General features: G+C 41.8%; 1 protein-coding gene and 1 pseudogene across 3 annotated transcripts in view; both read left to right on the top strand.

Annotated features, from left to right (window-relative positions):
* The window catches only part of LOC114031396 (synaptotagmin-like protein 3), a 95,184-nt gene extending 80,019 nt beyond the window's left edge, over positions 1-15,165 (top strand). For all 3 annotated transcript variants that reach the window (XM_027846455.1, XM_027846457.1, XM_027846456.1), the window contains 4 exons: positions 7,344-7,522; positions 10,223-10,325; positions 11,709-11,879; positions 14,536-15,165. In XM_027846455.1, coding sequence (XP_027702256.1) covers positions 7,344-7,522; positions 10,223-10,325; positions 11,709-11,879; positions 14,536-14,604 — 522 coding nt within the window. In that variant the 3' untranslated portion in view covers positions 14,605-15,165. The remainder of the gene's footprint in view (positions 1-7,343; positions 7,523-10,222; positions 10,326-11,708; positions 11,880-14,535) is intronic.
* Positions 2,339-2,979, top strand: LOC114031397 (annotated as a pseudogene).
* Positions 15,166-15,704: the final 539 nt, after the last annotated feature.

A 15,704-nucleotide genomic window follows, 5' to 3' on the forward strand; every position in this document is an offset into this window, starting at 1 on the left:
AAAATCTCATTTTGACTCAGTAAACCTCTTTACTCCAGCCATGTTGAAGTGCTTGGGGATATCTGATTGGAGGAACTGGGGGAAGGTGCATGAGGGTGTTTGTATTAGTCCATAATGCAGCTCAAATTGCTGCTAAGCCCGCCCCCAGCATGTACCCAGCTGGGGAGACGCTGTGAATTCAGATTCAGCCCAGTGCTGTAGATTTATAATAGCTCCCATCCTGACAGTAGGCTGCTTAGGAAGCATTTCTATTTTTCCAAGCAAATGAGGCTGATGTGCATGGCTTCCATGCTTGATACAAGGTTACTGTGCAGTATTGCTGTATTTCTGGTCTTCACATTTCTTAGTGGTTACCATTTCCTATTGCAGAGGTAGGATTGCACAGCGGCTGCTGCTAGATTTAGAGTTGGGAGCACCTGGATTCAAATACTGCCTTATTAGCTGTGTGTCCCTGGGCAAATTACTTAATTACTCTGAGCCTCAGGTGACTCTCAAAGACAATGAGGCATAGAGGAAGGTCACAGATGAAATCACCAGGGCTTGATAGACGATTTCAAATGCAATATTCCTTTTCATTAAGATTTTTTTCCAGTTCCTAACTTTCCTTCTTTAAACAGAAAAGTATATATGTGGGAGTGGAAGGCTAGGTGGAGATGAATGTGAGGAGGTATTACATAGATTTTGAAAGCAGTAATAATAGCTAGGATTTATATAGAGCTTTAAGGTTTGCACAGCACTTTACATATATTTCATTTGATCTTAACAACGCCTCTGTGAGGTAAGTGCTGTTACTATCATCCCCTTTTTACAGATGTAAAAACCAAGGCTAAGAGAGATTAAATGACTTATCCAAGGTGTCACAGCTAGCAAGTGTCTGAGGCAGAATTGAAACTCATGTTTTTCTGACTCCAAATCCGGCATTCTATCTACTGGGTCATCTAGCTACCAATAAGGAGTATTATATGCAGTAACTTCTTGAGATTTCCCTTCTGCCCCAACACCTGGAAGTCATTAGCATGAATTCTTAATGGGCTCTAGACAGTCCTTTTTTTCTTTTTTTTGTCATTGTGCAGTACTCTATCCAGCCTGAGAGAGCTTATTACTGTAAACAACTGAGGGTAATCTTAGCTGTCACTGCATTTTTTATGTAGCATATTGTTCCTTCTGACATTTTCATCCTTGTGGCATGCTCTGTTCTGTGGAGGGAAAACATGGAGGCATGTTTAGGTTGTGACATTTAAGAATTCAAATTGCTGGAATTAGTACCACTGACCACAGGACCCCTGGGGGGGGCAGGGTGTGCTCATACTTAGTAGATTGTATTTACCTTGGTTTAATAACCACAGCAGCTGCACTGAAATCCATCCCATATATTATGCTTATTTGTAGATTTTAACCCAATAAAATTGAGATGATATGGCAGTGAGTTATAGGGGCTGAGGGAAATGAAGGAACCTAGGATAATTCTAAAGTTGCAAACCTGAGTGATTTGAAGGATGGTGGCGCTATCCTAGGAAACAGGGAATTCTGAAGGAATTGGATTTGGGGGGAATCCAATGAGTTCATTTTAGACATGCTGAGTTTGAGATGCCAATGGAGAAGATTTGGGGGAAGATGTTGAGCTGATAGTTCATAATGTGGAACTAGCATTCAGGAGAGAAGTAAGACTTGCATAGGTTTGGGAACCATCTTCATAGAACTGATCATTGAATCCAAGGGAACTGATGAGAATTTCAAGGAAGAGGGTAGAGAAAAAGAAGGAAAGGATGGCATGGGGCACATCCGTGCTAAGAGGTCAGAAGGCATGATGACCCAACAAAGGAAAATCACGAGGTAACTAGGAAAAGAACCAGGAGAGATCAATGTCACAAATTCAAAGGGAGGAGAGAACATACAGGAGCAAGGATAGCCAACAGCAACAAAAAATACAGAGGGCTAGAAGAGGCTTAGGACTGGGAAAAGATCCCCAAATTTAGCAGTAAAGTGATCCTTGGTAGCCTTGTCTGAGTGGAGCAGTTTCAGTTGAATGATGGGGTCAGAAACAAGACTGTAAAAGGTTGAGAAGCATATGCATGTGTTATGACCATAATTAAAAAGAAAAAACATTAAAAAGAAATTAATGGGCATTGAGGAAATGGAGGAAGTGCACATAGACAATTATTTCAGGGAGATTGGTGATGGAAGGGAGAAGAGATAAGGGACAGTATTTTGGCAAGATCAAAGGAATATTTCTTAGCAATGGGATAAACCTGAGCATGTCTGGAAGCAGTAGGAAAGGAGCCAGCCAGGAGTTAACATGAGAGTGAAAATGAAGGAGAGAAGAGGGAATGATCAGTGGGGCAAGCTCCCGGTAGGTATGAAAAGGTTTGGGATTGAAAGTAAAAATAGAGGGTTGGGAGGAGACGGCAATGACGGATGCGGTGGCAGAGAGGGGCTGGTGACAGGATGTTGGTGTTAGTGTTAGGAGATCTGCACATCCCCAACTGATGCAACAGTCAGCCAGCCAAATTCAAAAACCTGCTGGTGCCTGGGCAAAATTCAGCATTTATCTGCACTGAAAACCTTTGCACCAAAGAAAAGTGATGACTCTCTTGAGACTCTAGCTGGGGATGTTCACTTTGTTAGAGGAGACTTTGATGAGAATCTGAATTATCCAGAACTGTTGGGCAGTTTAAAATTGGTTTGATCCTTGGACGTCAAATTATTCCATGGGGTGATATGGCCAGCTTAGCATTGCTGCAAAGGCAGTTTGATGTGGACATTCTCATTTCAGGAGACACACACACACACACGCTCTCACACACACACACACACACACACATTTCAGGCCTTTGAACATGAAAATCAATCCTACTTTCATCCAAAATCTGCCACTAGAGCCTATAACGCTCTGGAAACAAACATCATCCCTTCATTTGTATTGATGTATATCCAGGCTTCTATAGTTGTCACTTATGTATACCAGCTAATTGGAGATGATGTGAAAGTAGACAAATTGAACATTAAAAATCCTAGAACAGGCCTGTCTTGATGATCTTCTTTGTCCCATTTCCTTGTTCAAATCAAGTAATTAAGTATTCTGAAGCCCCCAAACTATGACATTTTTAAAGTATTATGCATTAAAAACCAACATTTTATTTTGTGATACAGAATTTGCTACAAGCTTGTTGTAAACTATAAGAATGAATTTAGCTTATAGGACATGATTTCTAAGGAATACCCTGTACCACGTGGTAAATGGATGTATATCAAAAAAAAGTTTAGCTCTGTAAATATATTCAGTGTTAATGTTTGTTTTTAACATAGTGCTTGAATAGAAGAGTTCCAGATGACCTCATTGTATACACTATCCTCTTTTTTATACTGTAATAAACACCTTTCACACTAACCCCTCCATTGGCAAAATCTATGTCAGGGATAGGAGTAAAGGAAGAAAGAATGGAAGAAAACACAGAAGGGTTTTGAGGTGTGAATTATTGGCTATAAGAGAGGATGACTTCAATTTTCTCAGTAAAGTAGTAGGCAAGTACATTTGCTGAGGGAGAGGGTCCTGCAGGTAGTACTGGGGGCTTGGGGAGGGAAGAGAAGAATTGGAGCTGCTGCTAGAGAGTGAGGCATTGATGTGTATCTCTGAGCTCCCAGCTGAGATGAGAGAGCCTGAATTGATGGCACACCCACTTGATACTGTTGCGTGATTTATTCTAACAGCATCAAGAAGCTTGGGAGAAGGAGCAGAGAATGGGTGATCCAGGTTGGGGATGATGCAGGGCTGAACATTAGCAGGGCATGTATGGCGGACGGACAAGGGGGCAAAGGAATAGAGGATGGAAGACGCTAACATTGTTTAACCATACATCGAATGGGATCGAGACTGTCAAGGGTTGAAGGAGGAGCCCAAGCAGGGGTTATGGACTGATGAGCAGGGAGAACAGGGAGGGATATAGGGTATCATGGGGAGGATTAGTCAATCAGTCAATAAACATTTATTAAGCTCCTACTATGTGTCAGATACTGTGCTAAGCACTGGGGATACAAAGAAAGGTAAAAGACAATCCTTACTCTCAAGAAACTTACAATCTAATGGGGGAGACAATATACAAACTACTACGTATAAATAAGCTGTACACAGGATAAATTGGTGATAATTAACAGAAGGAAGGCACTAGAATTAAAGGGGATTGAGAAAGGGTTCCTAATAGAAGGTGGGATTTTAGCTGGGACTAAACCAGGGAAGATATGAGGAGGGGGATCATTCCAGGCAAAGGAGACAGCCAGTGAAAAGGCCCAGATGGAACATCTTATTCAAGGGACAACAAAAAGGCCAGTGTCACTGGATTGCAGAGTAAAGGCAGAGCATAAGGTATAAAAAGCATGGAAAGTTGAGGGAGGGCAGGCTATAAAGAGCTTTGAACTGGGAGGTGATAGGGAGCCACTGGAGTGTATTGAGAATGAAGGTAACATAAACTGAACTTTAGGAAGGTCACTTTGGTAGCTTGAGTGGAGGATGGACTGAAGTGGGGAGAGATTTGTGACTGGGAGACCAACTGGCAGGCTATTTCAATAGTCTAGATATGAGGGCCTTCATCAGGATGGTGGCAGTATCAAAAGAGAGAAGGGAACATATCCAAGAGATATTACAATGGTAAAAACCTTGGCAACAGACTGGCTATGGGGGCATGGGGTGAGAGAGTGAAGAGTAACTGGGAGGATGGCAGTACCCTTGACAGTGATAGGAAAGTTAGGGAGAAGTAGGGGTGGGGTGGGGAATAATGAGTTCAATTTTGGACATGTTGAAGTCTGGGTGTCTACAAGACATCCACTTTGAAATGTCCAATGGCAGTTGGAGACGTGAGACTGGTTAGGGCTCGACAAGTAGATTGGAGAACCATCAGCATGCAGATCACAATTGAATCCATAGACGCTGATGAGATTACCAAGTGAAACAGTATAGAGACAGAAGAGAAGAGGGCCCACGACAGAGCGTTGGGGGACACGCACGGTTAGCAGGCAGAGCATCACCTTGAGAAGTTCCAGCAAAGGAGACTGAGAAAGAATGGTCAGATAGGAAGGAGGAGAATCAGGAGAAAGAAGTCACGAAAATCTACAGACAAGAGAATGTCAAGGAGAAGGCGACTGAGAGTGTCACAGAGAGTGGCTTCTCTACAGAGTAGTCAAGAAAAATGAGGCTAGAAAAAAAAGGCCATTAGATTTGGCAATTAAGGTATCATTAGTAACTTTGGAGGGAGCAGTTTGGGTTAAATAAGGAAGCCATGACGGTAGAGAGTTAAGAAGACAAGAGAGAGAAAGTGGAGGTACCTATTGTAGAAATAGCTTTCCTAAGGAGTTTAGCCATAAAAAGGAGGAGAGATATGGAGTGCTACCTAGCAGGTATGGATGGATCAAGTGAGCGTATTTTTGAGAATGGAGGAGACATGGGCACAACTGTAGGCTGTACAGAAACAGCCAGCAGACAGGGAGAGACTGAAGATAAGTGAAAGAGGAGGGATGATAAAGGGGTCAATCTGCTGGAGGAGAGGAGATGGAATGTGATCACTTATGCATATAGAGGATTTTCCTCGGCATGGAGAAGGGCCACCAATTCATGTGACGTGGGTGAAGGAGGAGACAGAGGCAGAAGATATCTGGGTGAGATGCGATGAGGAAAAGAGGAAAAGAAGAAGCTCTTGGAGAATAACCTCAATTTTTTTTAGTGAAATTTAAGGTCAGGTTCTCAGCTGAGAGGATGGGGGGAGAGGAGTTATGGAAGGTTTGAGGAGGGATGAAAAGATTTGGAAAAGCCACTATGGCGAGTAGAATAGTGAGTCAGTCAGGTAGAAAAGGATGGCTTTGCTGCAGTGAGGGCTCAGTTGAGATTACATAACATAAATTTGTCATGGATCCAGTCAGCACAGGTTTCATGATTTTCTCTAGCTTTTCTTTGGCAGTGAATGAGGAGGGGTGAACACGGGGGATGGTGGTAATAACCCAAGACTGAAGCTTGGCAGGGCAATACTGGCAATAGGATAAGGGGGCAAGGGTGAAGAATAGATTTAGGAAAAGTGAGTTATAGAGGTGGAATAAGCTATGAATATGGGCAGAGAGGGGAATTTCAGAATTCAGAATCTTGGAGATTGCATAATTATAAATGATGGTATAATCAATCAAGTAGCATTTATTAATTGTTCACTACGTTTTTAGAACTATACTAAGTACTAGAGACACAAAGAAAGGCACAAAAAAAGCATTGATCCCTGCTCTCAGGTGGCATAGAGGATAGAAAGAATACTGAAATTGCAATTAGGAAAACCTGAGTTCAAATGTTGCCTGAGACACTTATTATGTATATGACCCATCTTTGTTGTCATTGTTGTTGAGTCATTTCAGTTGTGTCCAACTCTTCATGACCTTATTTGATGTTTTCTTGGCAGAGATACTGGAGTGGTGTGGCATTTCCTTCTCCAGCTCATTTTGCAGATGAGGAAACTGAGGCAAACAGGGTTAAGTGACTTGCCCAGGGTCACACAGCTAGTAAGTGTCTAAGGTCAGATTTTAACTCAGGAAGATGAATCTTCCTGACTCCAGGCCTGGCATTCTATCCACTGTACCACCTAGCTGCCCATTACCCTATGACTATGACCCATAGCAAGTCATTTAATTTCTCTGGGACCCAGTTCCTCACCTGTGAAATGGGAAATAATATCTTCTTCACAAGATTGTTACTCGATTCAAAACAAAGTGCTATATTGCTGTATTGTGTAGTTTGTCCTTCATTCTCAAAGAGGACCATGACGTCAGGAAGGTGATGCCATGACATGCAAGTGAATTGGATTTTAGTGAAGGAGGGCTGTGAAAGGTCACCAGCCTTACTTTCTCTGCCAGAGCCATCTGGGTGTAGTGGCCAGATATAGATTGGGACGACTGAACATGACCCAGGATTCGATGGGAGACCTTGGCCTTTTTAAGCTAGTGCTGTATAAATGTTAGCTGTTAATGTTACAGTGAGATCTAAGTAAAGACTATTACTGTGGAGGACTCAGGTGGAGTGACAAGGGTAGGCCATGAGAATGTCAAAGTCCCAGTTAGACCCTGTTTCTTTTGAAGTAGCCTGATATCACTGACACTCGGCCTTTCCAGCTTCAGGTGTCTGAGGCCCAGACTTTGAGGTAGCACTATGTCATTTTTAGGCAAATATATAGAAAATAGCAGTATTTTGACATGTAGTAGCATTAGGCTCTATTGGTTTTGTTCATTTTGATTTACTTGATATATTGAAATCAAGAAGTATGAGAAATTGACTATGGTGGAGCAGTTTCATTTTCTGTTATCCATTTTTTTCTTTCCAGGGAAGTTTGGCGAGCATTAGCAGCACTTGTACAGAGGTGGGCAGTTTTGACAACGCTGATGTAACTGGAGAAATACTATTCGCCCTTCAGTATGACTTTAAGACTTCTACATTGGAAATCTGCATCAAAGCCTGTAGGAACCTAGCCTTTGGAGAAGAAAAGAAGAAAAAATGCAATCCGTAAGTTGCTATTGTTGTTTTTTCATATAACAGTAAAGAAAAATATTCTTCCTCTCCTCCCCGACCTCTTTCCTTTATACCCATTATCGGTGGTTCTCAAACTTTTTGGTCGCAGGACCCCTCTACACTCTTGAAAATTATTGAACTGCCCCCACCAATAGCATTTGTTTATGTGGGTTATACCTATTGATATTTATCATATTAGAAATTAAATGTCTTAGTATTATAATGAAAATAATTGTAATCTCATGGACCCCCTGAAAGAATCTTGGTACTCCAAGGATCCCCAGTCCATACTTTGAGAACTCCTATATCTTCCTTTGTTTTTTGTTTTAAACCTGAGATGTAGGGGATTATCAACTTTTATAAAGCTCTTAACTGAGATTTTTTAAAATAGCAGTAGCCCCTTACACGTTTTTAGTGGCTTGAAGGCAATTGTTGGAAAAATTTAAGACTCAGTCTTCTAGCCCTACCTTTAGACTTTAGGGACACCCAACTTGAAAGGCAAGCAACTAATCCCTGAGCAGGAATTATAGCCGTCCATAACAGCAACTAATTTACCTTATCCTGCCCAATGCCCCCAGCTATAAGAATGGTAGCTGAGGTCCCCCCCCATGCACTGGTAATTGATGGAGTCTTATGGTTGGAAGCTGTCTCTGGGTATTTATGACAAAGTACATTGTGAGTAGATTGAGAAGAAGATAGAGTGTGTGTGGAATCAGGGAGAGCAATTCTGAGCGAAAGTAGGCATGTGCTAGTAGTGAAATTTCGATGAAGGGTATATTCATTGAAATATGTGAATTAGTGCCCATGAGTTGTGGGGTATTTTGGGTGTGAATTCCCTAAGCAATTTGAGGGTGCATTTCTGTCCTTGCTCCCTCAGGGGAACCTTCACTTAAGGAGTATTGGAATGATAACTTGGGGAGTGACTGAGCTCCTAATGTCAGTCCCCACAGAGTGACTCAACATTTGGGGCATTATGAGGACAGAGCTCTGATAGATAGAGATGTGTTGGATCTAACTATGTGTCCCCATTAGTCTCTGCATGAGTACCTCGGGGAGCCGAAGCCTAAGGGTAAGGGTGTGTATGTGGGTCTGTGCCTCAAACCCTCTGTCCTCTGTCCTCCCCCAGGCATAGTCACTCCCAGACAGATGAGAACTTATTCTCTTCTAAAAAACCCCAGAGGAGATTCCACAACATTCCTTAGTAAACATGCGGTCAGCAGTTCTTTATCTACTGAAATCTCTTATGTTGCAGTTTCCCCTCACTGGGTCCTCTGTGGGGGTGTGAGGAAGGGGAAACAGCTGATCACCATCCTCTCTAGAATAATCTTTCATACTCCTCACTTTGCTATTTGATTGGGAAATTATTTTTTTTTATCCTTTTATATCAGAGTGAATACCTTTACAGCATTAAGCAGCATCATATAATAGAAAAAGCGATGAATTTGGAGTCAGGAGAGACCAGAATTCACATCTTGACCCTGAAATTAGCTGTGTAACCAATGGACAAGTCATTTCATGGTTCTTTGCCTCAGTTTCCTTGTCAGTAAAATGAGGATAATTATAGCACCTGCCTCATAGGGTTGTGAGGGTCAAATGAGTTAATTGGTATAAAGCTCTTTGCAAACCTTGAAGCACTGTGTAGATACTAAGTAGTATTTTTGAGGGCATTTTTTCTCTTTTTTTCTTTTGGTGAGGCAATTGGGGTTAAGTGACTTGCCCAGTGTCACACAGTTAAGTGTTACGTGGCTGAGGCTGGATTTGAACTCAGGTCCTCCTGACTCCAGGGCTGGTACTCTACCCACTGCACCACCTAGCTGCCCCTATAGTTTTTCTTTTAATTTATAAGGCAAAGAAAACAGAGATAGGATACAAACTTTTATAAATATATATAATAAAATATATATAAATATATATAATTATGTATAAACTTATATATAAACATAAAATATATAGAAAATAAATATGTAAGTATATATAAATATATATAAAGTAAAATTATAATAATTACAATAAAATTAATGAGCTCCTGGTTTGTCTAATGTTAAATCCTGAGTGTGTGTAAGAACAACCAAGCCTAAAGGTGTTGTCCAAACTGCATGACCTGCTTCCGCCTCTTGTCAGAGAGATGGTGCACTGTAGGTGCAAAAAGAGGCATATGCTATTAGGCATGACCAATGAGTAACTGCACTTCACTGTTATATAGAAAGGGTCTGGGTGCAGGGGTCAATGTTGGGGGAATCATTAGGAAGTGACTGGGTCGGGGGAAAAAGAACGTCAACAAAACATTAAAAAAATAGATTAGACTAGGAGAACAGACAGCCCATACAATGTACATTCCCTTTGGAAGGCAGCACATGAGGTGTTCCATATGTGTGTGTTACATAGAAAGTGTTTCAAAGAGTTTTGTTCAATCCGAGTTTGGTTAAAGTAAGTTTGAAACCAAATGGGCTTCAAGTTACAAACAGCTTATACAGGAACAACCACATGTATTCTTCAGGGCACCAATTACACCCCTTAGCTTAAAATTTACTTTAAAAATTTGAAAAGGTTTCAAGAAGCAAAGGACAAGGGTTAAGGGCCAGGGGGTGGGGGTGGGGGCAGGAAGAGAAGGTTTGCCATTGTTCAATTTTTTTGGAATGTCACCTAGAAGAAATCCTGACCTTTTTCTTTCTTCTTCCCTTTTTTGGTCCTCAGCTATATAAAGACCTATCTGCTACCTGATAGAGGCTCTCAGGCCAAGAGAAAGACAAGTGTCAAAAAGAATACTGTGGATCCTCTCTTTCATGAGACTTTGAAGGTACAGGCAGGTCAACATTCATTCAAAGGCTCTGACCCCTTTGCTACTCCAGGCCCAATATCTGCATGGTCAAAGTCAAACTAATGGGTTTTTCCAAGTCCGTGGGTTAGTTAAATTAAAATTTAAAAAACAAAACAAAACACAACTCCACCAACAACCTATATATAGATATCTGTAAACCTCTGTCAATAAGTTGCAAGTTGGGGAAAAAATAAATTTGAGCCTTTGTTCAGGAAAAGTGCAGTGTCCGCTGAACTTGGGAACAATGTTTAGTTAATGATTTCTGGGGGGAAAAGGGGTGAAAAAGAGAACCTGGCTGGACCCCATCATCCATCTCTGAACTGGGCTAGAGGCAAATTAAAAAAAAATCCTTTGACTTGTTGAATCTTGGTGAATATCAGAGAGGTTTTCTCAAGCAGTGTGCTGTGTGAATGGAGATACATGTTAAATAAGATACATGCTAAAAAGAATACATGATAAATGAGATACATGTTAATAAGAATAGCAACTCATGGATGGAACACTTTACACAGTGCTTTCCTCACGACCCTATGAAGTAAGTAGTGCAAATATTATTTTCCCCATTTTACAGATGGGAAAACAGGTTCTGAGAAGTTAAGTGACATCTGTAGAAAATTTTCTTCTGCAGATAATGAATGGCATACACCCCCAGGTTTCAACTAATTTTGATGGGAAGACGTGGGCTAAATTATAGTACAGTTTGGTACGCTCAGGCTGAATACCCAGACCTAGGAAATTGATTAATAGATCAGCATTGGACTAGAGAGAGGCCTCCAGTTTCATGCCATGGGGTTCTGCCCCTCACCTCATTCTGTTCAACATTTTTATCAGCGCTTTGAATAAAGGTATAGATGGCATGGTTATCAGATTTATGGACGGCACAAAATCAGGAAGGGATAGCTTACACATTGTAGGGCAGAAGTGAGATCTTAGAGCAATCTTGTACCTAGAAGGTGCTTAATAAATGCTCATTTGATTGGATTGGATTCCTAGGACTTGCCAGGAAAGAACCGCACCCTGGGGTACCAGAGCAAATAGTCCTATTTTAAGCAGAGGATGCCGATTTACTACAGTAAAGCTGGGCTTCTTCCAGATCGAGAGCTTGACTGTACAGGTCTGGAATGGAAATTTGACACCTGGGAAGCCATGGGACTGTTTGTGTTTCAGAGTCATTGTACAGGGAGGCCCCAGGCGGCTTCTTTCTTTAGACTCTGACAGCATGCCTGAATCTTGGACAATTCCCTGTGTTCCTCTCTATTCTCAGCACTGGTTTTTGTGTTGTGTGGGTATATGGTATTATGTGTGCCTTCCTGGATGCAAAGAGACAGGTGGAGGACATTCTCCCATATCACTGTTTTGTAGTATCATGTGGAGTATTCCCAGTTGCAGACCCGGCTGCTCCAGATCTCCGTGTGGCACTTGGGGACACTCACCCGGAAAGTGTTTCTGGGAGAAGTTTTGATTCCTCTGGCTTCCTGGAACTTCGAAGATAGTACAGCACAATCATTCCACTGGCATCAGCTCAAAGCTAAGGTGATCCCTGGGTTCAATGTGGTTCATGTCATGTGGTAGAAAAAAAAAATCTCTCTTAAAACCAACCCCTGGGAGGGCCAGGGGGAATGAAAAGGTTACTAGGAAGAGGTGGGATCTCAATTACTGCCTTCATGGAAGGCTTAGCTGGCTAGGACTCATTAAAATTTTCTAGGCAAGATAATGCTAAAACTGTCAGATGGCATAGTAAAATTTTACAGAGCTAGTTGACTTTGTGATTTTAAAAAAAAATCATTGCTAAGGTTTTGTTTAAGCATTTGAATATCTTCTTAGGCCTTTTTTTTTTTTTTTAAAGCAAACTCAGTGTGACACACACAAAAAAGAGATCTGACCCAGATCGTCAGGAGTCCATGCTCTGAGTGTGCTAGGGCCCCTTCAGTAAAGGTGTTATTTTTTTTTCTTTAATTATTTCATTAAGAAACTGTGAGTGGTAGAGTATCTCTACCACTGTGGAGCCCACATGTTTCCTGTCAAAGACTTCCTTTTGGCACCTTGCTCAATTTCCTGAACCTCCTTCCAAATTTCAGTTGTAGTTAGTTACTATTGGCTGGTGATGATCACCCCACCCTTCCCTGAAATTCCTAAAGTCCACAACCTGGAATCACAGGCATGAGAAGGCCTTGAGGTGCTACTCAATCGACCCCTCTGCCATTGAGGTAAAGATTATGAACCACTGAGTCTACTCATTTGTTATAATCTGAATTTCAGTCCCAAATGTACCCTAAAACAATAACTTTAAAGTAATGAATGAAATGTTAATTAGAGCAAATAATCTTTAGAAAATTTAACCAAGTCTAGAACGTTGAACCAGAGAAATAGCTATTTCAGAATTGGTTCCATAATTGTAACAGCAGCTTTGTAGTGGGAAAAGATGTTCATACCTAGGGATATGGATTTACAAATGAGGATACTAAGACAGTTAAGTGACTTGCCCAGAGTCACACACAGAGCATGTGTCTGAGGAGATTTTGAATTCATACCTTCTTGACTCCAAGTCCAGTATGATGAGTTCTAAACAATATCCACTAAAAATGAAATTGATATCTTAACAGGTGGTAAATGACTGGTTATTGCCACTAAGTCATTTCGGAGTCAATTATGTTTAGTTAGATTATCTGCTAGTTAGAGCACCAGTAAACATTACACCAAAATAGAAGAAAGGATAAAGACGAGAGGCTCCAGCTTCTGATCTCAAATAGTGACCCCCAGCACTTCAAAGGGAGTGGAATTCATTAAGCCCATTAAGCCAGGAGCTTCTAAGGTATCCTCAGCATTTTCCCGGACAGGGGTACTAAGAGAGCCAATTAAACACAGGCTAAACTCACAAAGACCTGGCAAGGGACAGAAGAGTCATCAAAGTGAGCAAATACATTGCTCATAGATCATACAGGGCAGAGGCAAAGGAATGTTTTTCATGCAAAGAAGTGAAACATCCACAATTCAAATCAGTTAGAAAGGTCACCAGGAAAGAAACTCTTCACTTTGGTAGTGTAAGAACATACAGACCTCTCCCACACTGACCTACCAGAGGCAGCTCCTCTGGAAGAGAGGAGGGCTCCTATAGGTATGGAGACACACAGAAAGCTAAAGGCAGCCCCTTCTCTCTCATCTTCTAGCTGATGGCACAGCACTCCAGGGTGTTGCTCTTACATATATCACTGAGCAAGTTGTTTCATGCCTTCCAGAATAAGAGAGGCCTGAGCTCAGAGGTGTGGGCAGGGATCCACGGACTAAAGCATCAAAGAATATTGTTAGAAGCTGAGAGGAAAGGAGGGGGAAGCTTCTTATTTGACAGAAGAGGGTTGGTTCCCAACATGCCTTTTATCATTTATTTCTGTTGTAAACTTGAAAAGATACCCAACCCTCAATTATTTAAGTCTTGAAGAGATTTAAACCTTGTGAGAAGTCAAAAGGCACATTCATAAATGGCCGATCTTGGATTCAGAAAGTCCTGCGTTCAAGCCCTGCTTCTGACAGAAATTAGTGGTGTGATGATGGATAAGCCACCTAAACCCTCAGGGTCACTAGAAACTCCCTAAATTGCAGACAGATTACTAATTTGGGAGGGAGTTTCTACATTGATGACTAATGCTGGCCCTTACTAAAAGAAAAAAAAAAGTAGAAGTTGGGGTTGAGAATGAGATGAAGAGCTGGGGTGTCTTAAACACGGAGTGTAATACACACTGGCAGTTGTATCTACACTACTGCTTTTATCTAACTACACCCTAAGCTCAAAATCTGCTTGCACCCCCTTTAAACATACTTTTCCCATAGAGAAACGAGAGGGATCCCAGAAATGAGCTATTTTGCTGTACAGAAAGTGGCTGGGCTCTCTTAGCATTGCTTGTCCAAAGAAGTATCAGTTCCTAGGATGCCATTGGGATCAAAGACTTTGTATCTAGTATCTCAGGGCTCAGTACACAGGTGAGGTATGTCAGCCTCTGCTCTCCTTCAGCCTCCTGCACTCTTTCAGGGTAAGGCTCAGGCCGGAATCATCAGGGCTCCGTTCCCACCCACTCCTTTGCTTTCTCACTCTAGGACAGAATCACTGCCAGGGCTCCATAAATCCAGGGCACGCCTTTAATCCTCTGGACTGCTTCTGATTCATGCTGTGGTTTTCTCTCTCTCTCCTTCACAGAATTACAGAATGGCAGAATGTCAGAGTTGGAGGAGACCTTGGAAGCCCTCTGGTCCGGCCTGTACCTGAAGAATGCCCTCTCAAACAAACACGCCCTGCCAGTGTGCGTCCAGCCTTGCTTGAAGAGCTCCAGGGGAAGCCATTCCACCCAAGGCTGCCCACCCATTTCCACTTTGACATTGTTCTGTTTGCTGGGGATTTTTGCCCAACATCAAGCCTAAATCAGCCTTTCTGCACCTTGTGTCCAATGTTTATAATTCTACTCCCCGAGGTCAAGTAGAGCAAGTGACAGCCTTCTGATACTCAAAGACAGCTAGCATGTGTCCCCCTGCCTTCTCTTCTTCAGGTTAAACATCCCTGGTTCATTCAATTGACTCTTACATGGTATGATCTTGTAGCCTTTCCTAATTCTGGTTGCCCTCTTCTGGATGTGTCTGTCCGTGTCCTTAAAATGTATGGCCCCCATCTGAACAAGTGTTCCCAGTATGGACTGAACAGGGCAGAGTCCACATGATTGAAATAGCTTTTATTGGCCACAGTATCATACCATTGATGCATATTGACCTTGTAGCCTACTAAGTCCCACCCGCAACCCCAATCTTTTTCTGATAAACTACTATCTGGCCATGCTTTCCTTATCTTATACTTGTAAATTTTATTTTATTTTTAATCCATGACACGTTATCTTAATATGATTCACACTCTTGTTCACAACACTGACTCAGTTAGTGAGATTCTTAAATTTCTTTCCATAACCCTAGGGCCAGTTTCTACCACCATGTCATCTTGATAGTTAGCATCTAATTAATGTCCTGATGCTACTAAATTCACAACCTCCTCCACCACAAAAGTGCCAAAAACTGTGTCCCAGCCCAACCCCTGATGCCCAGCTGTTCTGCCTTCCAATCTGGGTGATGGGCCTGGAGAGAAGTTTTAGGGAGATTCTTCATGAATAGCTGAACTTGTGGGTAATCCCACATTCTTGCTTTTACCACCAGTGTCAATCTCTTCCATTCACCAACAATTCCCTTGGCACCAAAAAATGTTAACATCATTGTTTTTATTTGATCTTCTCTTTGACCCTTCCTTCTGTCTACCAGAGCAGCTACATAGCTGCAGAAAGGCAGATATTGGGGTGGTTAAAGGAGAAACTAGAGAACTGGATAATC

Source organism: Vombatus ursinus, unplaced genomic scaffold, assembly GCF_900497805.2.
Source record: "Vombatus ursinus unplaced genomic scaffold, bare-nosed wombat genome assembly UNPS02015175.1, whole genome shotgun sequence".
Taxonomy (NCBI): Eukaryota; Metazoa; Chordata; class Mammalia; order Diprotodontia; family Vombatidae; genus Vombatus; species Vombatus ursinus.